At 38.9% G+C, this 26534-nt stretch overlaps 1 protein-coding gene across 1 annotated transcript in view; it reads left to right on the forward strand.

The window, feature by feature from the left end:
* Window positions 1-26534, forward strand: part of GFRA1 (GDNF family receptor alpha 1) — a 150817-nt gene that overhangs the window by 71515 nt on the left and 52768 nt on the right. Inside the window, exon 5 of the mRNA XM_075504051.1 lies at window positions 23039-23378. Within this exon, the coding sequence (XP_075360166.1) occupies window positions 23039-23378 (340 nt within the window). The remainder of the gene's footprint in view (window positions 1-23038; window positions 23379-26534) is intronic.

Below are 26534 nucleotides of genomic sequence, written 5' to 3' on the forward strand. Positions count from 1 at the left end.
AAATTCTTAACAAAATGAAGAAAATCATTCAAATCTATAACATAATTTTAACTTACCCTAATGACCTGTAATTTCCTTCTTCTGAAATGTGGCCCTATTACATTAATCAAATTGACATTGTCATGAGATATTGCACTCATTAAAAGGGTGATTCTTTTATTCTAGTTAGTTTACAATTCAGTACCCGTGCTATATATCTAGTGACAGTGCTGTACAGAAAATTAGAGTTTTGTGGGTTTTTTGTTTTCCCCTTTGGCTGAGCCAAAACAGCTTTTGTTAAGGTTTGGCATTAATATCATACTGTATTGTTTCAACAGCTAAATGGAGCAATTTTTGAATAAGACATGTATAACAGTGCATACTACAAAATATTTAAAATATATCGAATAGTACTAGATCAAGCACCAATTTGTTTTATTTTCTGTTGCTTGCTTTCAGCTATTGTGCTGGAAACTGATTTGAATAAATGTTTCTTTCTTTCTTTCTATGGGCCAGATTCATAAAGCAAAGTTGATCTTTATAGCCATTTGTTTTTATCGACTCAATAAAGCTTGATAGATCTGTCCCAGTGAGTAATTCAAGTACGTATCCAGGATGATTACTGCGCCATGTGATACCCATGCCATCTTACATTCAGGCAGCCAAGCCTTAAAGTTTTCACAGGGCACTAGCTGAACTGTTGAATTGAGAAATTTAACTCATTTATTGCTTTCAAAGCAGCAGATTTTTCCATTTGTTATTGTATTTCTGTGACTGCAAACATGACTTAATAAATATATTATTGAAAATTAGCAATGATTAGGGCAAATTTTTAGAAGTTTTTCTGGTGATGTTTTTGTCCAAGTTTATTTTTCACTAAAAAGAAAAAAATAATAATGTTGAGATATAGAGTAATTGCGCTATTCAGCCTCTTATGATTTATGCATGTGTTAGGAATTTAAGACTAGAAAGATTTCTGCAGTGAATCAGAACAGATGTCCATCTATCCCTGTCTGACAGCAGCCAGTAACAGCTGCTTTCCAGGACATTTTTGTACCTTTTTCCTCTCCATTAAACTCCACTATGGCAAGAGAGGTGTTTATGTGGCATGGTATCAATTAATTTGCTGTTAGTACAGGTGGAGGCAAGACAGGAAATGGTAATTAAGAACTAAATCTTGAATTCTGCTTATAAATTCAGTATTTGTATTTAAGTAGAGGCTCCTCCATGGGTGCTAGAACATTCTTCTTCACCAACTTAATATATAGATTTCTATTACACATTATTTATGCAGAGAAAGAACAAATATCATCCTCATTTTTTCTGTGTGATTTTTAAAGAGCTGTAGGTTAGGTTTCTTGTTCTGTGTTGGTCTCTTGTGAAGATGGGAGAACGCTATGAAATGAGACAGAATTTGACATCTTTCAGTGAAGAAAAAAAGTTATTCTGGATTTTTGAGTCTAATTGCAAGCAGAAAATATTGTTCATTGTATACTCCAATTACATTGAGCATTTTACCCTCAAAATTCATGGGAAACTCCTAGACTGGAAGTTTACAATAAGCGTACACCATTGCTGCACACTGACACTGAAGTGGTGAAAGCGATTCCTTCAGCAGGTATTATCTTCTGTCACCCTTTGTAAGAATGATGGAGATGATACACATATGAATCATGTTTATTACATAACGTTCAAGAGCTGTTTGGGAACGAGATACCATTCTGCCAGGCTGTATGCAAACACGGAATACAAGATAAACCCTATCTTCATGAACTTACGAAGTAAATCGCTAGGGTAGACAGAGAGACAAAGCATGCAAGCAGTGAAGAGTGTGATAACTGCAAACACTATTTTAGTTCTATGATTGATTTAATTTTATTAAACCTGCATGTTAGTGAAGACTCATTTTTCTCTCTTAAATGTCCACTATAAACATGTTTAATCAGGAAAGGGAAGTAGAATGAAAAGACAAGTGTGCCTGACATTGATAGAAATCCTGTTTGGAGAAATTGTTCAGGAACAGTTAATCCATGTAAAAATATGATCCTTGTAAGACTGCCAAGGTCATCGAGGCCTGTGGTGATCTGATGAGTAAATGCTGGTCACGCCTGGAGGCAGCTTTAGCTTCTGAACTCAATTCTTCAAAAAATGTAAAACAGTTTTACAGAAAAGAATGTTTGTCATTAGCCTGTCAAGGCCATTTCCTCCATGTTTTATTGGTGCCCTTTTCAACAACTGCATACCCCTTTATGTACCTGTCAGCTGTCCTAGATACGTACAAATAGCAGAAGTGTTGGTACTGGTTTGCATTCTGCCGTTTGGGAGGTAGCTCAGCCGCCTCATGGGATGTGAAGATATGCATACATAGCCCCTTTTAACGGCAGGTCACCAGCAGTCTTTTGTACCACTCCATTGTGGCTGGTATGCCCATACTAATGGTTATTCCCGGTAGATTACAGCAGTGTGGCCACCTTAATGAGATATGCCATCCTGATGTCTGAATGAAAATATATGGTAGTTCAAGATATTCATATATTCATGTAGAAACAGCCCAAAATCTTTAATGAGAACAGTACTAGGTTATTAGAAAGATTAATCCTTTCGTTGCTGGTCCTCCACCATCCCTGCTGATTTGCCATCAACCATTAACGTATGCAAATCCCCAAAATATTTGGTGCAACTTGAATGCATCTGCTTCTCTCCTAGACATACTAGGCGCAGGGAAACAGTTCATAAAGAACATTTTGTTCACCACAACTTCTGGAAAACCTTACTACACTTACTTTAGTGCAAATGTGTCTTCATTCTGTAGTATACCTTGATGTTTGAATTTGCACATGATTTAACGTCCCTTCAGCATTCATATTTTCTTTGATCCCCTTGCTTATTAAAAAATGCAAATTTAAATTGTATCTTATTAATGTGCTTCTTTGTGCTAAAGCTGTGGGGGGTTAAAATCCCAGCTTTGGTAACGTATTTAGATTCTTAATGTGCAAAGTGCGAAGAGAGCTAGACTTTCTGCAGGCCATATTTTCTAATCAACTGTTATGAAAAAGATTTTTATTGTGCTTCTCTTTCTTGCTCTCATGGAATTTACAGAAATAAAAAGAGTAATGACTTCATTGTTATACAAAAAAATATTTTCAGCCATGGATAGAGATCCTTATTAATTTGCTGCAATTTCTCAAAAATGACAATGAGGAATCTTGGATGAAAATTCAGAAAAATATGTATTTCAAATATATGAAAGCCTTTTAGCTGGTTGATTTGAAATAAATAGTCATTTTTTTTCATGGACCTAGGGCCTGGAATTTGTACTAGTAAACAGTGGTCACTTATTTTTCCAGTTAAATATAGTAGCTTTTAGGTACTGAGTATATCCTTTCACTATAAAAAAAAGCAAATGTTGTAAAATTACTGATGCATTTAAGGCCATTAAACTGCTCCTTATATTTCCTTTTTGCACAACTTGACCTATCCCTTTGCCCTGGTAAAAGCTTTCTCTGCATATTTAATGGATTTTTTCTTAGTCTTACTGCTTGTTTTCTGAATTGCTTCTTATACATCTGCTTAACTTGTTCGGAATTTGGGTGGATCATTGTGACTTAGGATTCTGCATTGCATAAAAATACTATAGCAAAATGTAAAGCACCTGTGAGATTGGTTAAAAGAAAGTAGGAAAATGTTAAACTTCATTTGATGTAGTGCCATGTTACTTCTTCACAACTTACATTGCAGCAAGCTTTACATACAAATTGAGCTTTTCCAGAAGCAGTCCAATCATTAATGAGTTTTACAGAAATATTTGGATGAAGACAAACTAGAAAAGTTGACTATTTAATTTTTTACAGAAAGGCAAAAATGACCTTAGAATTATTCTTAGGAAACAAATAAAAAAAGGAAATTTTATGCAAGTTATATGTTGTTTGAAGCAGCTGATCCTTGTGTTGTTTCTGCAGTAGCCGCAATTTTAGGACATGCAGATTCACAGTAAATTGTTGAGTATAATAAAACTGTGCTTCCTTTACTTTCCCCTTCCTGCTCTTGCTGCTTCAGAAGCCTGAGGGATCCAGCTGTGGAACTGAGATGGCATGATCTACATAACGTGGAGTGGATACCCTGTTATTGAGCTTATTCTAAGCTTTTGCAAACTCAGAGGAGAAGGGAACTCTTCTAAGAGCCGTTCTAACATAATAGTAGCTCCATCCCAACACTTTAATTTGCCTTGAAAATAATTACTTATTAGGGAAGGACAAAATCTTCATCCAGGGACTAGACCTCCTTTGTTTATAGCAGGGCTTTCTGTAGTTTTGCACTTGGGAGAACATTTAATAGCTGTGGCCCTCATCTGAAGGCCATAGATTACATTTGATTTGACGCAGTATTCCCTGATCCCATCTCTTTTTAGCTCCCTACGACTCAGGGGCTGAGCAGTCTGCTGAGCAGACTGGCACTTCTTCCAGGAGCCCTTCAGAAATGGAAACTGATGCTCCTGGCACTGTCCCTTCACTAGCTTCATGACATTTTATAGATGAATAGGAAATGCTAAGAGAGTGGGTTTGGAGCTCCCCAGGCTCCGACTGACTGACAGCTCTGCGGGGATAGGGCTTTGGGGTGCTGATTAGCTCCTCTAGTCCAGTTGTTTTCACTACTTTCCTGAACAGATAGAAGAGGCCCTATTATCTGTAAGGCTCAACAAATCACCCAGTTTTGTTGAGGACAGATGCTGTGAAAAAGTCCCTTGCTGATCTGACTGTAAAGTACACGTTGTGGAAGAGCTCGACTTGCTGGATCCACAGCCATGTAGCACTGGAGATCATGACTCGGGTACCGTCTTTGCTGTGGGCAGTGAGTGATCTTATTTGTGCTTTCTTGCTTCCCATTGTTGAGACTCCATCTGGATTTGCTGTATTTCTTCAGCTGTATCACATTCTTTGTAGCAGTAGTGTTACCCACTGTTGTCCTTCCTCAAATAAATTGCCTGTATGTTGACCAGAAGAGAGATTAAGAGAGATTCCAGCTTCCTGCTCAGGAAAATAGGAAGGAAGGTAAGCAGTTTCATGCCTTTGAGATTCAAGAGGTCCTTATTTTATTCCTCCTGGTGGTCGGATACAAGTTTAAGAGGGTGATGGGGCAACTGGTGGTGGATAGATTGTCCTAATCTGGTGGCTTTGTGGTCTCTTTTGAATAAGGACACTTTGTTCATAGCCTGGGGCTTTGAAGCTCTAGAGATGTGAGTGCACATTGGAAGATCCTGTTTTTGCCATAGGTGGCTTTAGTTAATTTGAATAAAAAGGTTACGCATTTATGTGTTCAATCATAAATGAAACAACAGTAATAAAGTTTTGGCCAACTTTGCTCTGTTTCAGAGTCTGATTTATGAGAATGCTTCTACTTCTCTGGGCCACTGTGGTGAGACAAAGTCACCAGAAATCTGGTTTAACTTCTCAGTTGGGGTGAAATTTTGTTTTCCTTCTCCAGAGTAGCAAAAAAACAACCGAAGACTGCCAATGCCTTAGGCCTCACTTCCTGTGTCTGTTTATTCCTTGGTGATCTGTATGTATTGGAGGTGAAAAGACAGATTTTTGACTTTGAGAACCACTATTCTCTACTGATGAAAGGTCATCTAAAAAGTATTCAGCGTAACTCGGCAAGCAATTTAGGAAGGTAGTTTTAAGATGTTTGACCTGTAATATATGGTGTTGTTATTACATGACATGGCACCAAAAAAAAAAATTAAAGATTTATATTTCTTTTTTAGTTTCAAGTTAAATTGTGTCTTGAATTGAAAGGAAGAAAAACACACAAGAAATGTTAGGGTTTTTTCCTTCTCATGGCCTGAAAATGCTCCAAAAGCCTGATGAAATTAATCTTAGAGTACTTAAACAAGCTGAAGCTGTCGCTCTACCATTAGCAATTATCTTTGAGAACTCATGGAAGAAAGAGGGGGTCCCAGGAGGCTGGGGAAAGACTAACATAGTACTTATTAAAAAAAAACTTATTAAAAAAATATATATATATATACACACACCATCAATAAAATAAACCTAGGGAAAAGGCCCAGGGAATTGTGATCCAGTTCCCAAACTCAGTGCTTGGAATGATGATAGAATAAGGTATTAAAAAAATTGATTTACAAGCATCCAGGGGATGTAAGGTGATAAGGAGGGTCAGTGTGGATTCATTAAGAACAAATGTCAAAGCAGTCTAATATCCTTTGTGACAGGGTAATTGTCAATTGTTCTGAATTGTAGTATGCGAAGTTTAGGTTAGATATTAGGGAAAAGAAATCTAACTTTAAGAATAACAAGGCAGTGTACGTAATACCTTGGAGGCTGTAGCATCCCCTCCACTGGGAGATGTAGACAGATATTTTGCAAAGAATGGGCTCAGTTTGGCTTGCCACAGGGGGAAGAACTAGATAGCCATTACAGTTCCCTCCAGCCTTGAATTTCTCTGATCTTGTTAAGACTTCACAGCACAATACAGGTTTTGAACTGCTTGGTAAAATACTTGACAATGGGGCTTTCTGGAATTTATTCATTAGTGTTTACAGTAGGTAGGCACAACACTCTTTTTTCTGCCATTTCCTATGGAAATTAACTGGGTTTTTTTCTCACACATTTACATACGCTGTGTGATCGTACACTATAGTCTCAGGTAGATAACTTTCATCTGCAAGCAACTTTTCATGTTCAGTTAGATATTTGTGTGATGGCTCACCACATGCAGGCCAGGGTATTATTTTCAAATATCTCTTTAAATCAGCAAACCTCTGTGTCCTTATGGTGACAGTGAGATGAGTGTGACTGTAAGAGCTCTGGCTATATGGATCAGATTACAAGATCGTTTACTGGTTTAATCCATTTTTAACTGGATTAAAAAAAAAAAAAAAAGAAAAAAACGACCTCTGTTTGTACTATACATTTCATTTTGTCCAGCATTTGAGCAGAAGGCTCCAAGTACAAAACTACTGTGTCACAGATTGCCACAGGTGGGAGTTCTGCTTTTGCATCCTTTCTTTATGCATTCTACAGGAGCATAAAAACATGAACTTTATCCATTGTATGCAGCTAAAATATAAAACCAAGTTTTGCTTTAATCTTCACTGTTACAGTTATCTCATTCCACTTGTAAAATAATGAGTGAACACACCCCATTTGGCTTAAAGCAACAGATCTATATCCAGTTAATTTGTGGATAAATATGGGTTTCTGCTATTGATGTTTCTTGATCCACACAAAGTGGTTATATTAATACTGAAACATTATTAATCAATAGGTAGCTCTTTAAAAATACATCACTAAGACTAGCCAATTACCTTTAAGTATATATCAAAGGCGACAGAGCAATTTGACTTACACTCATGGTCCATTAGAGAGTTCCAAACATTTTAATTATAAGTATATTTTTATCTGCAGTGAAACTTACAAAGCAAATTTAAATTTCTCTTTCTGTCCTTAAAAAATTAAAAAAAACCCAAACTGGTTCTTCAGTTTTTTGGGGTTTTTCATTCAGGAAAGTACAAAAATATGCTTAAATTCATCTTAGTCTCCTGAACTAAGACTAAATAAACTCTGTGCTCTCTCATACTATTTTTTATTTTATTATTTATAATAATAAATAATATATATTATTTAAGATAGTCTGCTCTGTAAGGTCACAAAAGTAAGTTATGAAGACAGATCATGTCATTGAAGTGTATAGTTCTGTTTACACTAATTAACTCTATTAACTTTTAGTGAAATTGTATTATTTCCCCCTCTACCAAAGGAAAATCTGACCAAAGGATACAATCTATCTGTAAATTCTCAGAAATATGTTCGTTATTCAAACAATATACAGGCTGTAATTTTGAGCAGCTTACAGTGTATTTTTTATACCTTGCTGAAAGTTTAAATACCTGCTTGAAATATAAAACCTACTCTGACGTATTTATGGAGTCACTACTTATGCTTATGCTTATGCTTCTGCTTTAGGAAAGGAATGTGTTGGCTGAAGTAGAGTATTGTGTTGTGTTTTACAATCAGATGAGAAACTGTATATTTTCCTTTGAGATTATCATACCATTCTTCATATAAATTTTTTTATTTAAGTAGACTATTTCCCCTCTGGCTCATGTCCCTCAACAATTACCCAGCATAAGCAATCTACGGAGAATAGCGCGAGGTGTAGCTGATTGTCATTCAATGCAAGTGAAATCTTTAGGTGAACATTAGTCACTCTTTTAGACACGTTAGCTTCAAGTGGAAGCAGTCAATTATAGAGTAGAGGCTTTATGGCTACATTATTACCATCATACTATTAGGTTTTCGGCAGTAGCATTCTGTTTGATCGATCCATGCCAAGACATTGATGGATAGTTTTGTTCTTCAGATGTCAAATATGTGGGACTTTTGTACTTTATTTATTTACTGGTGCACTACTGTACTGTGGGTATCTCTCCTTTCTACATCATTCTAGCTTTAACAGCTAATCACGATTCATTTTATTTGAAGTTTTGGTGTTGATTTCAATAGCGTTCTTAATCTTTCTTTCTCATGCTCCTGAATTACAGAGGAAACTATACTGTTGTATTGGATGTACGCTTAATTGGACGTGTGAAAGTTTCACAGTTGGATGAGGGCCTTGGAGAGCAAGAGTTGTTGCTGACTGAGAACTGCCTGTGCATGGCGGTATCCAATGCGTAGTGAATTTCGGGATTCTGTTCTCTCCTCAATGCTTCTATGGGTTGTGCTTGTTTGGGCTCTTTATTATTTTATGTCTCCCTCATACATCACGATAATTTTGGAACATCACTAGCTTCAAGATGCAGGTTTAGTTTAGGTCATAGGCTTTAATCTGAGTACTATTTTTTCACTAAATACGTGCATTTGTAAGTATATTCAAAAGTAAAAATACTGCTATTGGCAGTAATCAATAGGTATATAAACAAACTTTTTTGGTTTTGATGGGGATGAAGAACCACGTAAATACAAAGAGCAAATATACATAGGGTACTGTTAATCTCCTACCTCCACCAGGACTGAGAATAAACTCATCAGTCTGTTTGTGAGGGGCACTGGTTTGAAGTACTTTAACCTTCTGCCAGGATTTTCCTAACAGTGTTACTGAATCCATTCTTCAAGAAAAAGAGAACAGAGAAAAATGGGAAACTGATACTTGCTGAAGTTTTCTGCTCAGTTTGGTTAAGCATCATCAAGGTTTGCAGACAGAAATTAGCAATACAAAGGCTCCGCACCCATCCTGCATCCATGGCTTCAGTAACACAGAAAGTCAGGGCAACTGTCATAAACTAGAGCTACGTTTATGCAAGGAGGTTCAGGGAGCTGTGGTCTCCATGTTACCACATCATATAGTGATCAGTGGGCTGTTATGTGCAGAGGAATGACCACCACTGTACAGCTATTGCGCCCTGTACAATTGCTGTCTCTGCAACACTACACTGGCTGCACCTGCAATGAAGGGAAGGTGATTAATATTGTTGATACCAGTGAATTAGTATTTCATAACCATCCAGTTAGGTCAATACTGCACAAGTGTCCCAGCAGGATGCGAGTTGGGATGTCAGTCTCAGGGTTTGAATTCCTGGCAGCAGTAACACTTTTTACCTGATCAGGAGTGTTAATGTTGAAAAAAAATAACAATAGTGATTTGGGTAAATGTTATAGTTTCGATTACGGGAGTATTATACACTCTTAGTTCATCTCTTATCCATGTCCCTCCAGTGCCTCTTGGACAGCGTTACTGGTGCTGGATAGGTATAATTCTCCACTCCAGAACTGGCTGCAATTCAGTAGTGTGCGTGTGTGTGAAGTGACTCTGAATAAAATAAGCTATTTAAATGTAAATAGTGTTGTCATTTTACTTAGTGAGGATCACTCCTCACTAATTAGGAGGATATTCATTTACTTTAGTGTTTGAACATTGAAATAATTAATTTAGAAAACACTGGTTTTCTCTTTCAGTTGTTTTTACTTTACTCCTATGTACGTGTGCATTCACATATTTGTAAATGTGTACACTAAATAAAAGCCAGTGTATTCCATATGTATTTTAGAGTTAAAAATGGAGCCAAGGAGAGTGTAAGCTGATGCCCAGGTCATGATAGCACTTAATCAAATGCTTAGTTGATTTAAATGGGTTTAAAGCACAGGCTGAATTAGGGCATAAAGCCTGGATCCATAGTTTATTGAAGCAAATGGAAGTCAAAATACTGTGTTCAGTGGGCTTCAGACTGGACACTAAATAACAGACAGCTGAGGCATGGGGGCAGCACCTCGAAAGAGAGGCACGAGTGCTATGTAGTTAATAATGAAGGAAAAATAATTTGATTTCCTGCTTGCCTTTTTTCAGGAAGGACTCCATTTTTACATTTGGAAAAAAAAAAAAAAAGAAGTTGGACATTTATAAGATATAAATAAAGCTAAACCAAACTAGCTCAGGGAGAGGGATCAGCAGAGAACAGGGGAAAGACCAGAGCACTGAAGACAAAATAGAAAGAAGCTTTCTGTCTGTTGCCACGTGTAGTACATGGCATAAGTGGAAGTGAAAGGTAATTTAGAGTAGACAGTAGGCAGTGGTCTAATTATTAATGTGGTCTAATTTATTAAATAACATAATGATCTCAAGTTAATAAACCCCCAGTTGCATGTAGGTAAGTGACATATATCATACATAGCTGCCTTACCTTCATTCTGTACTGCTTTATCTTCTGGACACACAGTAGGATAGTGACCATCATAATCGTTATTAAATCTCTAAGTCAGTATCATTTAAGTTACTTATTTCCAAAGTATCTTATTTCCCTTGTTCCATTAAGTGCACCCGCCTCAATGCACAAATCTCCTTGATCATTGGCTTTTGAAGTCTCAGCAATGAGACTTAAGACGAAGTCAGCAGCAACACAGTGACTGCAGCTCACATAAGCTTCCTGAAGCTGATCCACAGCAAATCCATGAATAGACAATAGTTACCAGTGTTACCCTCTTCCCATTATGGTGAATTTATTTGTATTCAACAGGATGGCATTGGGAGCAACTGATAGAGAAAAGAAGAGCAGCTGGTAGAGGATTAATGGAATGAGGCTCATATTGTTTGGTAGATAGGCCAGATAACTGCCCCAAAACTAGCAGCAGGGAAAGGGGGGATGATTCGGTGCCTCCACAGCTGCTGTGACTTTTGCTGTTCTCTCACTCTATTGCTCTCTCTGCTGCCATGATGGCAACCTTCACCCCACCCCTACTGCTGCTGTCGCTAATTGAGCATCTGCCCCGTTTCTGTTACTGCTGCTTTCACTATGATTTTACTCTCCTCTTTTATTTGTGCTAATGTACTTTTGTCATGACTGCAGAGACATCTGTGTCTACCTGATAGGAGTTGCAGGAGAGCTTTAGAGAAGGTAGAGCTTTCCTCTTGTTATGCTGGAGAGAGTATCTTTCCGTACTCTCTGCTTTCAAATGTTTCCTGATTTATCCCATCAGCTGCTGTTGTCAGACTTGATTCACAGTCACTTCTCCAGCCTTCTGTCCTCTCTTGATTTTCCTTCCAAAAGAGTAATACTGCAGAATAAGCAGGATAATTTTTCTACTAAGGTTTTATATGCTTTGACTCTTTTTTCAGGTTATAGCCATCAGGAGCAAGCTGCTGTCATAGATAAGCTAATATATACTCCTGCAGTAGACAGTCAATGCGTGTAAGCCATCCCTACCTACACTGGTATTGCTTGAGGCTGGAGTAAGATATGCTTCAGCAACTCTTGAATTAACAGGTTTTGTCTGTCTGTAGTGATCTCCTGAGTACAACTCGTACAGTAACTCTTGGTCAATGGATTTTTTGGTAATCTCCATTTTTTTTTCAGATCTGAGAATAAAATACAATAAGTTTAGATATCCAGAAAATATGACTTATGTTATGAAGAAGGAATTAGAAGATCGGGGAGGACTGGCTTAAAAGAAGAATGGAGTGATGGGAGAATGACAATCTTCAAGAAATTAAAAAGCCATTGCTAAGAGGAAAGAGTAAAGTTAGGAAGGAAATGGGAATTATGTTGCAGGAAGTGATAGATTAGACACCAGGAAAAAAATCTTAATGGGATGCATAGGGAGTACTGGATAGCTATTTGGAGAGGCTGTGGAGTTATCAAAAAACAGGTTAGAGCATAGATTAGGCAGATAATTAAGGTGGGAAGAGACCTTTGGAGGTCATCGAGGTCCCACTCAAAGCAGGGCCAGTTTCCACCTTGTAGTCCTTCTACCCAAACTCCGTTTTTCCAATTTGGCTGCAAAGATTAATATGGGAGACTGTAGCAAAAGGTTTGCTAAAGTCAATGTAAATTGACACTGTGCTCTCCCTCTGCCCACTGAACCCATTGTCTCAATGTAGAAGGCAGTCAGGCCTGATTTGACCTTGGTAAATCCATGCTGACTGTTTTTCATCACCTTCTTGTCCTTTACGTGCATGGATATGGCTTCAAGGAGGGCTTTGTCAATAATCATCCTTGCAACTGAACCTAGGCTGACCCACCTGTTAGTCCCTGTATCCTTCTGTTTGCCGTTCTTGAAGACATTTGTGACATTTGCTTTACTCCAGTCGTCAAGAAGTTCCCCTGATCACCAAGACCTATGAAAAGGAGATCAGCCTCACAGTGACATAGGCCAGATCCCTCAGCACTTTTGCATGCATACCCTCTGGTCCTATGGACTTGAGTATGTCTAACACAGCATCAGTCAGGGTTTGTTCTGGCTACAGCTGGTCTTGCTGTGTGGCAGGAGGGTGGATTATTTTATGAAATCCCTTCCAACCTTGTGATTCTAAGATCAAATATGAATGCCAGCTTTATCATGTATAAGGTCTTGTCTTTCTAGAATTTTCTTCCTGCTCTGACAAGCTCTCCTTCCTTGACATCTCCTTTCTCTGCTTGAATCTAAATGCTGCAAGTATTTTAGGGCTTTGGGCAGACCAAAGTCTGCCCAGCTGAGGAGTACCGAGAAGTTCCTTGGTTCCGTCACTGTGCATTTATCCATCTGATGAGCTAAATGGAGTTCCCAGTTAGACTTTTGAGGAAGAGTTTTTACATCTCCTGAAAAGAGTTGCTGTGGGTCATACTCGCCTCTTATTTAAAAAAAAAAATTAAAATCCTACCAGTTAATTTTTACTTATGCACCATTTGCTGAGCTTCTACTTGTGCTTTGTCCATGGACAAATTTCATGTGATGCCCAAATGTGGACATAATGTATTTATGTTTTTGTTCCTGGTGTTGGAGTTGTACCCATTTGTATGTATATTTATAGTCTAAGTTGAGGGCTTTCTCAGCCCTTTTCCTGTTGTGCCAGACAGTATTCACATTCCTATCTTTGACCTCTTTCCCTTTGGTGCACCTATTACTCTTTCTTTTGATGTTGAGAAAAAGTGTGGTTCTGTATGTACAAAAGCACCACCTTTTTTAATATATCCTGACAATTTTTACGTGTTCATTTCCCACATTTTAACAGCTTTATTGTTTAATGAAATGAAAAAAGTAAAACAGAAAAATACAGCTTTATTGAAAAAGCAATACTTGGCATGTAGTTGAAACACTAAAATATGTGTTGGAAGATTTCAAAATATTAAACCTCAAAACAGACCCTATGTTTACAATTTTAGCATATATTATGGCTGAGACTGAAATAGGACAAAGTACAAAATAGTAATAATCGTAAGCTTAATATTTTGCATAGTAAAAAATATATAGTTATTTTATTAAAATGCTCTAAAAATCCTTGTTACTATTTTGAAATCCAGTTATAAAGTTTTTGTGAAAAACATTTCGATGTTTTGCTTGAGCCTTTGTGAAAATTGGTTTCCTTTTAGCGTCTCCTCCTTCCATCAGACTTATCATTCCAATCATTCAGATACCTTAGAATTAGCCTTAAGTTAAACAAAAACACTTGGATTATTTCTCATACTTATTAATAAATATACAAGTAGCTTTCTTATGAAATGAGACATGCAGGCAAATAGTATTGAGACATTCTATGTACATATACACGTGTATATAAAAGTGTCTGGTCTGTATGCATATATATGAGAAAGTTCTAAGCCATTTTAAAGTATGAATATATTGTGCTCTCAGTGTATAGCATTGTGGAACTCCTCCTCTGATTTTGGTGCATCAATGTAAAGAAAGCAAAATCTCATGTTGAATTTAGCTTCAACAACAGGAAGCTAGTGTAAGTTAGAAAAAATACCACGTTCAGGGCCAAAAACCTTTCCTCATCCGAAATCTGTGGTTATTTCAGGTTTCAATGCCATAGCTAAGAGCATATCTGGCCCCTTCTTTTCTGTAACTGGCATGACTTCAGGAATAAAGCAATTGTTAGTGAGCAGAGAGAGGACTCTGGAATTTCCTGCACTCCTGCTGTGTAGATTCAAATGCTACGTTTAAATAATGGATGAAGCTAAGATTATTATAATTGATCATTGTATGATTTATATGGAGTAATTATAACTAGGTTGAGAAAGAATTTTCAAAAGCTGGTTTCCTGGTAGCCAGAGCCATTAAATAACAGTGTGCTGCCAAAAAAAATTAGGTGGGAAAGTAGCCACAGAGTTCAGAATGTGTGTCCTCCACCTGATTTATAACTACCCTTACGATGACAGTATCAGCGGTATTTTCTTATTAGGAACAGTAAGAGTTGTTTGAATTGTTTTTCTTATCTTTCTAACACAACTCTGCATTGTTTTAAGCTTAGTCAAGCATAACAACCGGAAAACTGCAAAAATCTAATGTATAACAAAACTAAGAGTTGCAAGAGGTTGAAAAGGTTAATTAAAAGTGTAATGATCGCATTTACTGAGACAGTCCAATTAATCACTTTATTCCAGTGGTCATGTGATATAGAAACTATTGCTACAGATAACTGATTTCTAGTGCTGGCATACATGGTCTGTGTGCATTAAAATGTGTATTTTTCTACAAATGGAAATTTAACTTTTTCTTTTAAGTTGCTTTTATTTATTTGAAAATATTTTAAAACAGTAGCTAATGTTTAACCCTGTATCCTCACATAATACTTGCTCCAGCTATACTCCCTCTGAACAGTATGGGAGCATTGCCCCCTTGATACTTGTAGTCTTACAGCCCCAGGGGAGGTTTGCTTACATCTTAATGGGGTTGTAGGTATAGAAGAAATAAAGCACGAGAAATACATCATTATGTAATGTGATCTCTCTGAAACAGTGTATATGACCAACAAAGTGAATTCTCAAGTGTCAACAAGCACATCTAAACGTAGTTTTTACCGCATCAACTGGAAAAAGGCAAAAAGAACCTTGAAGGATCAATTACAAGGGTCATAACCTTGTATTATCTGATTTGCTATAATATTCACACAAGCTTTATTGGAATGGAACATAAATTTGAAAAATAGTGAGATTAGAAAGGATTGCAATGCTAGAGCAAGGAGCTAGAAGCTTTCTCCTGGTTTATTTTGCTGGGGCAGCACTTTAGAGGGAGCCCATTATAAGCAGGAGAACAGTAGTTATGTTAACACGGTAATTAATCAAGTCTGAGGAAAAGAGGAAACAAGTTGTGAATTCAATTCTGCAGTAATAAAAAGAAAAGCTGAAAGTTGCCCTGTAAATTGGCATGACTTTGGTAAACAGTCCCTCACTGTGTCTTGAGAACTTGCATGCAGTAAATCACTTCTCATGGCAACTATGTAGGTTTGAATATTTTCACAGGTTTATTCTGTATTTCTGTGTGTGCTAGTTCCTTCTCGATTCTGTTGACTTAGTATTTAGCTAATAATAAAATACTGAACTGTATAACATGAGAGCATATGCAGTAACACATTTTTACTTTGAATATTTTAAGGGGAAATTAATTAGAAGAACTCAGCTGAAACCGTGGCGATAGCCTTGCACATCACAAAACCAGCCTCTGACTCAGTACAGAGCATGAATTGTATATGAAATGACTGAGATCACTCCCTCAGAAAAAAATATATTCTGTATATGGCCCCAGTCATGCATAATCCATCCCTAATGCTAGTGCAGTGTAGATACGTTAAAATGACCTTTACACCCTAAAACTCTTTAGGGTAGAACTGAAGTCATTGGTGCAGTAATGTGAGAAACAGTGACTGCATCAGTTTGCAGCAATCGGAAGTGTCTTTGTTTAGCAGCCTCTGATTTTATTCATATATTTCTGCCTCCTATGTGAGACACCTTGGACAGAAGAAGTAAAAGTAGCATTAAAGAACCAAATTCTTGAACTTAGATTATTGAAAATTCAGAATAACTGTAGTGAATAAAATGGATTTAACTATGCTGGTGTGTATATAATGCAAAACTGCCATCCTCAGTACCACGTGGAAAATTAGGGACCCCGACATAACCTTTCATTAGATTTGTAGCAGAAATGAAAGGTGACAGATCAGCATATTTGTGTGAGTGAAGACAGAAAGGATTTCAGCAGCAGACCACGACGTTGTTAACACTGGGGAGCAGGGTTTCCTCTCCCTTGCTGCTCTCGTGGAACAAAAATTTAAACCAGTTCACTGAAGGGTTGCAAGACTTTCCTCTTACACAACCTGTAAGTTGAGCAGATGTCCCTCAGCCAACCCACAGGGCTCAGCCTCCTGTTTTTTCTGCTCAGCCTTTCCCCATTGCTCCTCAGAAAAGACTGAAAGTACCAAAGGAAATCTTAAGACATCCTTTCTCCCCTTTTTCATCAACAAATATCCAGCATAGGAGTTTTCTCTTGCAGTCTTTATCTGTAATGTCTATTAAATGCACCAGGAAATGGTCAACTAAAGGTATCAGGATGTAACTCTAAATGGAGACAAGAGTCCTGCTAAGTATTAGAGGCCAGATCCAGTGGTGAACTTGGGCAAGGCACAATGCAGCATGTAGGGCATGTGGCCCTCTTAGTAGAATTAAACATCCAGAAAGAGACCAAGAGAGAGATGTAGGCATGTAAAGTCATGAGCCTCTGCTTCCAGGTGATATCTAAAGATGCCTAGAATCCTTATAAAGTGCACAGGGAATACTGTGTCAAAAACCAAAAACAACAGAAAAACCCCAACCCCAAACAACCAACAAAAAAACCTGCACAATAAATCTCTAGATGGACAATAAGAAATACAGAAATAGATTTGTTGGAATACTTTGAACCTCACAGGTTCACAGCCTCAAGCAGGTGCATCTGTCCACACAGCAATCGGTGTACGCTCCTGGTAGTAGAAAGGCACTCTTCTTTTAATGGGCACCTAGCAGAGGATGTCATGGTGCTTTAGTCATTAAGTTAGTGATCAGAATAGTCTTTGAGGACGTGGGATGCCTGGGCTCTGTGCTCTTCTCTATGGGTTTTCACAAAGCCTGGGAGGCTACTCTATGGATTAGGCAGTAGGGTGGTCTGGAAGGAAAGGGAGGAGCTGTGGTATCGAAAGGATTAAGTTTTTTTAGAAGGGATTAGAAGAAGAGAGCACAAGTAGGATCACTCCTCTGCAGACTTACAATTAAGGGAGTCATCTTCAGGAAGGGAATCCTGGTTTCCAGTCATTGCTCTTGTAAGAGAAATAACTCTCTTTCCTGGGTGCAGGCCAGAACCCACCAATCTGCCTCCGAGGGAGAGCTCTCCTCCTTGGGCTGAAACATCATGCTCTCTCCTGTGTTTTGCAATATGCACTATTTCCCGTGCACCTTCCTGAGAAGACTCTACAGTGAGATGTTTGAGAACCCCTCTGGGAAATGAGAACAGTGGTTCTGAGTCTCCAGGTCAGGGAAAGCATTGAACCCAAGTCTTCTAGATCCCGACTGATGATTCATCAGTGGAGTCTCATAAAAACAAGGGCCAGGGTGTTTTGAAAAAGACTTTGGGCATAGCAGTTGTGCAGAACGTGGTAGTGATGAACACTTCTAAATCATGTCTGTTGGTTCACACTAAGCAATGCAAATGTTCTTGATCTCTATAGAGCTTGGACAGGAGATAGTCTTTACCTCCTCAAGTGGATTTATGGGTGTATTCAGGAAAGAATTCTAGGGACCAGTGGAATTTGCATTATCAAAGACTTGCATACCCAGGACTGGGGAGGACTGACCAGGAATGTAAAATGTCCCAGCTTTGGTCTCAGCAACCTAAAGTCTCGGTTCAGGCAGTTTTGTTTTGGGTCCTTTCGTTGCTCTAGCCCTGGGTGTGCTCTTCTGCACACAGGAGTCAGTCTCAATATCCTTGTCACCTGGTGTACCTACTGCTGCCATGTATTGTAGTTTCAACATATATATTGTTGTATTTGGTAGTACTCTGAAAGCCCTGGGTATAGCTGATAATGTATTGGCCTTAATTTTAAAAATTAAAGCACCTGCTTATCATGATTATGGAAAAGGTTTGAAGTAGGCCTGACTGTTCTGTAAAGGCTGAGTAGAAGACAAGCAGAACCTCAGAATAACATGAACATGTATGTGCATCAGTCTCATGATTTCTCAGGTACGACTTGTTTTTCCTCTGCCATTTGGGATTAGAAATAATTTGTCCTGGAAAATGGTAGTTTATTTGAATCCATTAAGATGCAGATGACAATATTTCCCATGCTTTCCTTATTTTTTTAATCTTTTCTTCTTACAAAGCAGAAGTACTTCGGTGAACCCCATAGCAACACTTTTGTTAAAGTGGGATCATGGTTCTCCTCTTTAGTCTAGTTGTTTTTTGTTTCCTATATGCCATATTCTGCACCTGCATTGAAGTAGGCCCATAGCCGTGTGGTCACCTCTATCACTTTGTAATTTTGCCTTCCATCACGTTAACATTTACTGCTCTCTTTACAGCATTCCCTCCACTAAAGACCCTAGAAAACCTACTAATGCTAATTACTTGCAAATAGTAATTGTAATTTTAATGGCAACCTCAGTAAATTGCTTTTTATGTACTGTAAGAAAATTGAAAAGTAAGTGTCCATTTTGCTGTTTAATAAGAATCTTATAGAACAAGTAATAGTCCTTTCACTCTTTCCATTTAGTGGGAGCACGAATAAGAAGCTACCAATATCCAGTGAGAATCCCTTCTTGTGCACCATGGGGTTAACAGGAGTTGAGGAGACAGCCAAGGGCTCAGTAGGTGCAGAAATGAAATAGAAATGGAAATGCAAGGAAGATGAAAGATTAAGGTGAAGAGACTGTAAAAGAGGCTGAAGCATAAGGAAGATCACACAGGGCAGAGGAAGCCCTATTAAAGCTTTAGAAACACCTTTGGATAAAAGACTGGAGGGTTTGGCTGGCTTCTTTCTGCTGTCGTATGGGAGCTTGAGTCCAGAACTGTTGCAGCTGTAACAATGTTGGGCCAGGGTCGGGGGGGTTCAGGAGATAACAAATATCAAAGTGGTAACACCCTATACTGTAATACAAGGCCTGTTTTTTCATCAGTAAAATTTGTCAGAAAAACATCTCACCTTGCACGCACGCGTTACATATGCAGTAGAAGAGCTGTGAGCCGGTGATCCATGCAGGGGTAAGTTAGCATCAGTAAGCCAATTATTGCTGCCCCAGAGCTCTTCCACATACCGCAAACTGCCTGGTGGGAGGATGTTTTTAGGCATCCTAACTATGGATGTTGGGAGCTGCTGCTTTCCCAGCAAGGCAGCAGCTCCCGGCCCTGGCTGTCTTCTGCCGTGACTCTGCCAGCACCACATCAGGGTAGCACCCATAGCAGCGAAGCAGCTCGCAGCCGCTGGTGACTTCTGCTGGGAGGCGGCATCCTGGTGTTTGCAGACCTTGCTCTGCTGGGCCCCTCGCCGCGGGTGCCTCAGTGCCTCGCGCGCGGGCGTGAGGCATCGCTTTATCACCTGCCTGGAAGCAGCTTACCTCCCAGCCTGCAGTGGTCTGGCAGGAGCGGAGAGCTGCGTGGTTTGGCAGAGATTTCCAGAATGGGCCCAAGGCAAAGCAGACTTGGGAGAGAGGAAGCTCTGGGTGGGGAAATGGTGCTAGGACGGAATCGTTACTTGTCCCAGGCTGCTGCTCTGACCGCCCTCAATCCATATCCAAGTGCCCCAAGAGAGGGGGGAACTGAAAAAGGATCTCCTTACACAGACTTTTCCCAAAGGATACTGGCAGGAAAAGTAGCTCTGGATTAGATCCATTTGCTCTTAACGTAGTCAGTACCTAGTGAGAGCCAAACTCCCGCCTGTCTTAATAATTTAAGCTTTGCAGAACAGAAGCTGGGTGAAATTTTGACCTTATGTATTACTGCTGCGTAAGGAATCCTCAGAAACACTCTCAGTCTTGTTAACTGTTTGTAGTTACCACAGGACTTAGGAATAATTACGGTGTACTTTTGCAATAAAAATAAAGCATAAAGTGTGTTCTGGATTGTAAATTTTGCATTGAAACATGATTTAAAAGCCTGGGAGAAGCTGGCATTAATAAGAAGAGTTAGTTTAGACAGTCTTGTTTAATTCAAATGCAGTTGATGCATATCTCTTATGTGCTGTACGTTAGTCTTGGTTTTAAAAGGTAGAAATAATTTGTATAATGTGATGATAAATATGCCAGAAACAATACCTAGAGACATACATATCAAAATAGAACAGGCAAGTGGCAAGTTACAGCCAGGAGTAGCTCTAGAAAAAAAAAAACAAACACCAAAAGACCTGGTCCATGTTCAGAGTTGACATGTAGAGGAACGCGAGTCTTGTGTAGATATAAATTATACGAAAGATATGAAAGAGCATAACTATTGTTTATGAACAATTTGCACCTAATTCAACTTTCATCCAAGATAGCGTCCACTGCTGTTTGTGTGGTCAGTGAATTGGCTTGTGCTCTATTTTTTAAAAAGATTGATTAACTTGTCCCTTTTGATTTCTGAGGTGTTCGTATTCACCGTGCTTTTTAATTCTCTATCAGCATTTACTACATTTTAGACCCGTAATGGAAAACATGTGTATGATTATCAGCAAAGAGGTGCTTTATTATATCTTGGGTTTTCTTTCAAAGAATGCTTTATAATACATCATACAGTAAGCTGATGTCTGTTCGTATTGAAATGCCCCATTCAGAGCTCTTCCACGGAATCTTGTTTGAAAGAGTGGAATTCAGCAGTTGACTCCCAGGCACAAATAACCATGTAATTATTCTGCAATCACATAGTAATTAGCATGTACTATTCATATATTGCATAATTATATGCCCTGCAGATTACATAGTAATTATATTTGTACTTAACATATAATTCTATATACTGTATAAAAAAAAACTTTGAGAGTTCATAGTTAAGATTATAGTTGTATGCTAATGTAATGCAACATTTTATATAAAAATGTTACAATTTTATGAGAGGGTTGTATTTTGGATATTTCATCTCTTCTGCATCTGGTGTTGCTTAAACTGTGGTAGGCTGCTATTATAAGAAATGCTTGGCTCTGTTAATTTGTAGCCAAATGTTGCATGTTTATAATTTTGTAATTTGTGAACATAAGAAGCAAAATGTTGTGGTTTATTGTGCAAGAAACTGGGATTGGGAAGGACTTGGAGTACGAATGTTGGATGTTAAATTTGCAAAGGTTAAATGTACAAACTCACTGAATGTAGTTACAGCATATTGCTAGAGTGAAAGCTCTAATGCTATTTATGCATTGCGTTATTTCTGGATATGTAAGATACATGGGTTAGTAGCAGGTGATATATCTGTATAAGGTGAAGTGTGTGCTAGCATCCAAGGACCGTCTCGGGCATAGTCAGTTCAAGCAAACGCAGTACCTTGGTGCACCATCTCAGCCGAGCTACATCATCTTTTCCTGATGTGGCAAAAGAGAAAAGGTTGATGTCGACGTCTGGGAATGGGAGGCAGAGTAGCAGGAGAATGGAGAGGAGTGGCACTGAGTCGTAGAAGGACCTTGGACTGAGTTTTTGGGAAAAGGTGGAAGATCTAGAAAAAAAGGTTTTTTTAAGAGAAACTTAGAGATTTGTAGATCATCTGAGATGCTTTATCTTTGGCCATCCCCCCAGGAGGTTGCTGCAGAGCTTTAGATATTTGCAAAATGTTTTGTTCAGCTTGCAAATTCTGTAGCATTGGGAAGTTAATGTATTTTCTTGGATCTGTGACGTTGTCATTCCTAATATCTAAAGCAGCATTACGATTATTCTTAATTGAATTTTGCATTCTAATGCCAGTTGCCTTCATTTTCAAGCAAAGCATATATTGGGTTTTAATATCTGGGTAATGTATTGCAAAATTAAATGTGTAAATATAGTCTTAACTTTTATCTGAGTTTAATTTTTTCTATAACTTCTTGTAGTGTGTGCATGTGTGTGTGAGAGAGAGACATTCTCCTCATTTTAAAACGTTTCTTTCGCAGCCACTTGTTAATTCTACGCCGGCTTTTTCAAAGCTTGTCAACTTCGTTAACACTTCCAGGGTTCAGGTGGCATCTATAGATCTTATAACAATGTCTTTAACTAAGCATGGAGCTTAGGGGCCTTGTGGATGGCCTTAGAGAGCTCACAGTCATGTGAGCTTTCCTTTCTGTCTGGGTGGGCTGGTTTTATACCTCAAAAACTGTAGTAACAGGCATGTGGCTTTTACGTTCTGCAGAGTACAACAATTACATTTAAATGGCGTTACCTGGTGTAGACACTGAATGTCATTTACACTGTTCAAGGAAAAGGTAAAAAATATCAGAGCTTTACAAAACCAGAGCTGGGAGCCCACGCTCTCATCGTGTTCTTGTGTGATGGGCCAAAAGTATCCCTTCCAATGTACCAGTGATTTTAATAGCTTTTTAGTGAGGTTAAGTCTTACCCAATATTCATCCTGCATGTCTGCTACAACGAAGAAGCGCAGCCTGCCCAGTGTAATCGTCATTCATTTGCCAGCATTCTGATCTTAACGCATGCCTGTGCCCTTGTTCACTCGTTAAACCATTACCCTAAGAAACATAAGGACTGGTCGCAGTTTCTGGCGCTGAAAGCTTTGTATGTAAGAAATGTATAATCAGGATCTCATTAACAGTGAAATAAACACAGACATCAAAACACAATATAAATGTGACGCATTTCTTACTGCTGTTGTGTTGTTTTTTCTAGTGGAGCCAGTACTTTCAAAGGGGAACAATTGCTTGGATGCAGCAAAAGCTTGTAACCTAAATGATACCTGCAAGAGGTTCAGATCTGCTTACATAACCCCCTGCACCAGCAGCACGTCTAATGAAATCTGTAACAAGCGGAAGTGTCATAAGGCCCTCCGGCTATTTTTTGACAAAGTTCCCCCAAAGCACAGCTACGGGATGCTCTTCTGCTCCTGTCGAGACGTAGCCTGTACAGAAAGGAGACGGCAGACTATTGTTCCTGTGTGTTCATATGAGGACAGGGAGAAACCAAACTGCCTGAATTTACAAGAATCCTGCAAGAAGAATTACATCTGCAGGTAAGATAGCACATGGCAGGGGAGTGATTAATGAGGTACCAGAGAGAACTTTTTGGTACTGCTGGATTTGCCAGGAGTAAGGGTCAGAATGTCCACTAGGGAAAAGGATGAGTCAGGGAAAAAAGCAAACGCCTCTGACATCCGTAACAGAATGACAAAAGCCTGCATCTGGTTACAGTGCGTGCCTTCTCCAAAACTGTTCACAGCTACTCCCTCGCATTGTGGAGGAATCTTTAAAGCCCCAGTTTAATTTTTACGGATTTTTGTTGGCAATATTTTCATTAGGTGTCTCTATGAAATGATGTCTCAGAATGATTTTTATGTCCCATTAGTCACCAGGTGAAAATAGAATTATTCATGATAAAGGGATTTATTTTCATTGTAATCTTACGTGTGAGCACTAGTAACTGTGAATACAAGCCACATGTTGGACTTTATAAACGGTCACAACACACAGACTACTCGTGGGGTTTTTCTTCATTGGAAAAAAAGGAGTCCACACTTGTAGACTAGATCCCACTGTCTTCACAGAGCTGTTTTGCCTTGGAGTTGTTTAATCTCCCTTCCCCTGACAAGGGTGCTGGGCTGATGCAACTGGAGGGTCATTGATTCCCTGACCTAATTCCCAGCCTCTTTCCTCTGTGTGCTCAGCCCCCAGAGGCAGCGCGGAGCGCGGCTTCGCAGGACAAACCGGGACGTTCGCCGTCATTGAGTTCCCTCCAGTTGCCACACAACGCTTATTCAGTGGCATACAGGACCTCCTCTGCCCTTAGGAAATGCTTTATTCCTACTTAGCACTGTGTATGTTTATACTAGAATGTTGTGCTAATGTCATATTTATGAAGTTATGCCCAAGAATCTTGCTCATTTCTAATGGGTAAATTCCTTCTAGATTATCCAATTCTGTGAATTAGCAAGCAAGGAAATAAACACTATTGTAAAATGTCAAGGACACTGAAGATATGATAAATCTTAATAAGTACTTACATTTGCCTGGTGAAATATTTACTTTGAAGCTTGTTTATGAGATCTCCGCTGCTGATCTTAAGCGTTTAGCCGTAGCACCTCAGATGTGCCCCAGTGTTCTTCAGAGGTGAGGAGGTGAGCAGTGCCCTACCCTCGATGGCTCAGGGGAAATCTGGAGCCAGTTTCCTGCTGACCCAAATTAAAGCAGATTTAAATCAGAGCAGGGTTCTCATTTCAGGCCAGTGAGTTGCATTCAGCACCTTCATAGCTGATGCTATTGCCGTTTATGAAAGCTGGATACATGTCGTCTCAGAACCACCTGTTTTCCATTTCCATGTTGTGCCATTAGTCTTTTTGCATACATATATTGTCTTCCCTATACACAGGCCCCATTAATTAGTAGAGTTACAGTATCTTTACTGTGTTTTCTGCCAAACTTCCAGTGTGTTACAGTGCCAATGAAATGGTAGAGAGGATTTTATAGGGACACTACTTCCTGTTATCCACGCTGTAGTGTTCAGGAATTACTTAGTTAAATTAACACCATTACTTCTCTCATGTCTGTGTTTTCCTTTGGTCAGCTTTGATCTAATGTTTTCTCAGCAACTAGGTTTTTAATGGAATTTTGTTTAATTTGACTTCACGAGACTGGTGTTGTGCTTTCTCCGTTGCAATGCTGAAGAGGAAAGCTTGGTAAAATCTCTGCTCCCCTTGCCCTAAGTTGCAGCCAGCACTGAGGTGAAAATGGATTTCTTTACTGGTGCTTCCTCTGGCTGCTTTTGCTTCAAAATTCCCAAATTAAAAAGTTGGGACTCTTCCAAGGCTCAGTGAGACCTGGCTGTGAGGGCGAGGGGCAGCACTGGTACAAGGGAACGGGTGGGCAAGTGCCTGCGGGGTCTGGGGCAGAGTCAGAGAGTGCAGCGCTTAGGTCCTATGCCTGGAGGTAAAGCAAGCTTGATGTGTTGCTGAGAGTCATCTCACGTCAGTGTTAATACCTCCTGGGCTGTCTAAACTGCTAGTGTATTTAGTACCTTCCCTCTGTCATGGAGAGGAGGAATCAGCAGCAGAGCTATTGCAGCCTATCCATAATACGGTGAAAGACTTCTTGTCTCTGTGACTTGTTGTGCACTTAGAGGGAGTTGGTGTGATTTGTTCCCCTTGTCCCACCGGAAAACAGGGACTTGGGCAGGGGAGGAGAGAAAGGGGAGAAGATCTCCTCCCTGCTATTGAAAGTATTGGCACTGATAAGTATCAGTCTACATAGTAATTCCAGATAAGTTTAGAATAATTAAAAGCAGTAGTCAGTAGGCATACAATTCTAACTCTGATAACTTCTATTTCATTTTGAAATCAGAAAGAGTATCTAAATGGGAAAATAATTTGAGAATATCTTCTGCCTACTGTGAAACTGAGTGGTTTAGAAACTATTATTTGCGTGCCTATCACATCTATTAAAGCTTCTTCATAATGCTAGTTAAGACAAGGGGACAAGTCCTAAAGGGTTTCTGAAAGTACACTCGCAAATGATTTACGAAACCTGCTTACTCAGAAATGCAAGATTTGAATCTGCCCATATTCTGTACAAAATATCAACCGGGCCTGTGCAAACAAGTATTTAAACACTCAGTTCTGGATGCTCTTTAAAAGCTTTGTCCTGGATGCATATCTCACTGGATCTGTTTTTGAAACAGAGTTAAGAGCAGGGAAGTGATTTGGTCAAACTGCAGGTACCACAAACTGAGATGGCAGGACACTTTGCTTATTTTTTTCTTTTTTATTCATTAATCTATCTGTTATGTAACATAAACTCTCGATCGAGGGAAAGAGAAACCAGAAATGTCAAGAAATGCAAATAAGTTCTGGCTTATGTAAACAGTCCTAATTTTTCACCTTCATCAGGATACTGAATGGTTCACTTTCATTATCATTTTTCTGCTGCCTCTACTTGTATCCCAGTCCATATCCAGCTTTGAAACCGATTGGAGTCTCTCAGGCATGCCTGTCAATGCTCACTGAAAAGCAAAGCAAAAAAACCCAAAGAACAAAAAAGAAGCCATTAGAGTTCTTTTTTATTATGATCATAAACAAAACTTCTAAGGAAAGTCAATATACTGTCCAAAACTTTCACCAATGATGTTGTCCTGGAACAGCTCAAACCTCTGAGGTTTGAAGTGATCCTGTTCTGATCAC

This window comes from Mycteria americana, chromosome 6 (genome assembly GCF_035582795.1).
Source record: "Mycteria americana isolate JAX WOST 10 ecotype Jacksonville Zoo and Gardens chromosome 6, USCA_MyAme_1.0, whole genome shotgun sequence".
NCBI lineage: Eukaryota > Metazoa > Chordata > Aves > Ciconiiformes > Ciconiidae > Mycteria > Mycteria americana.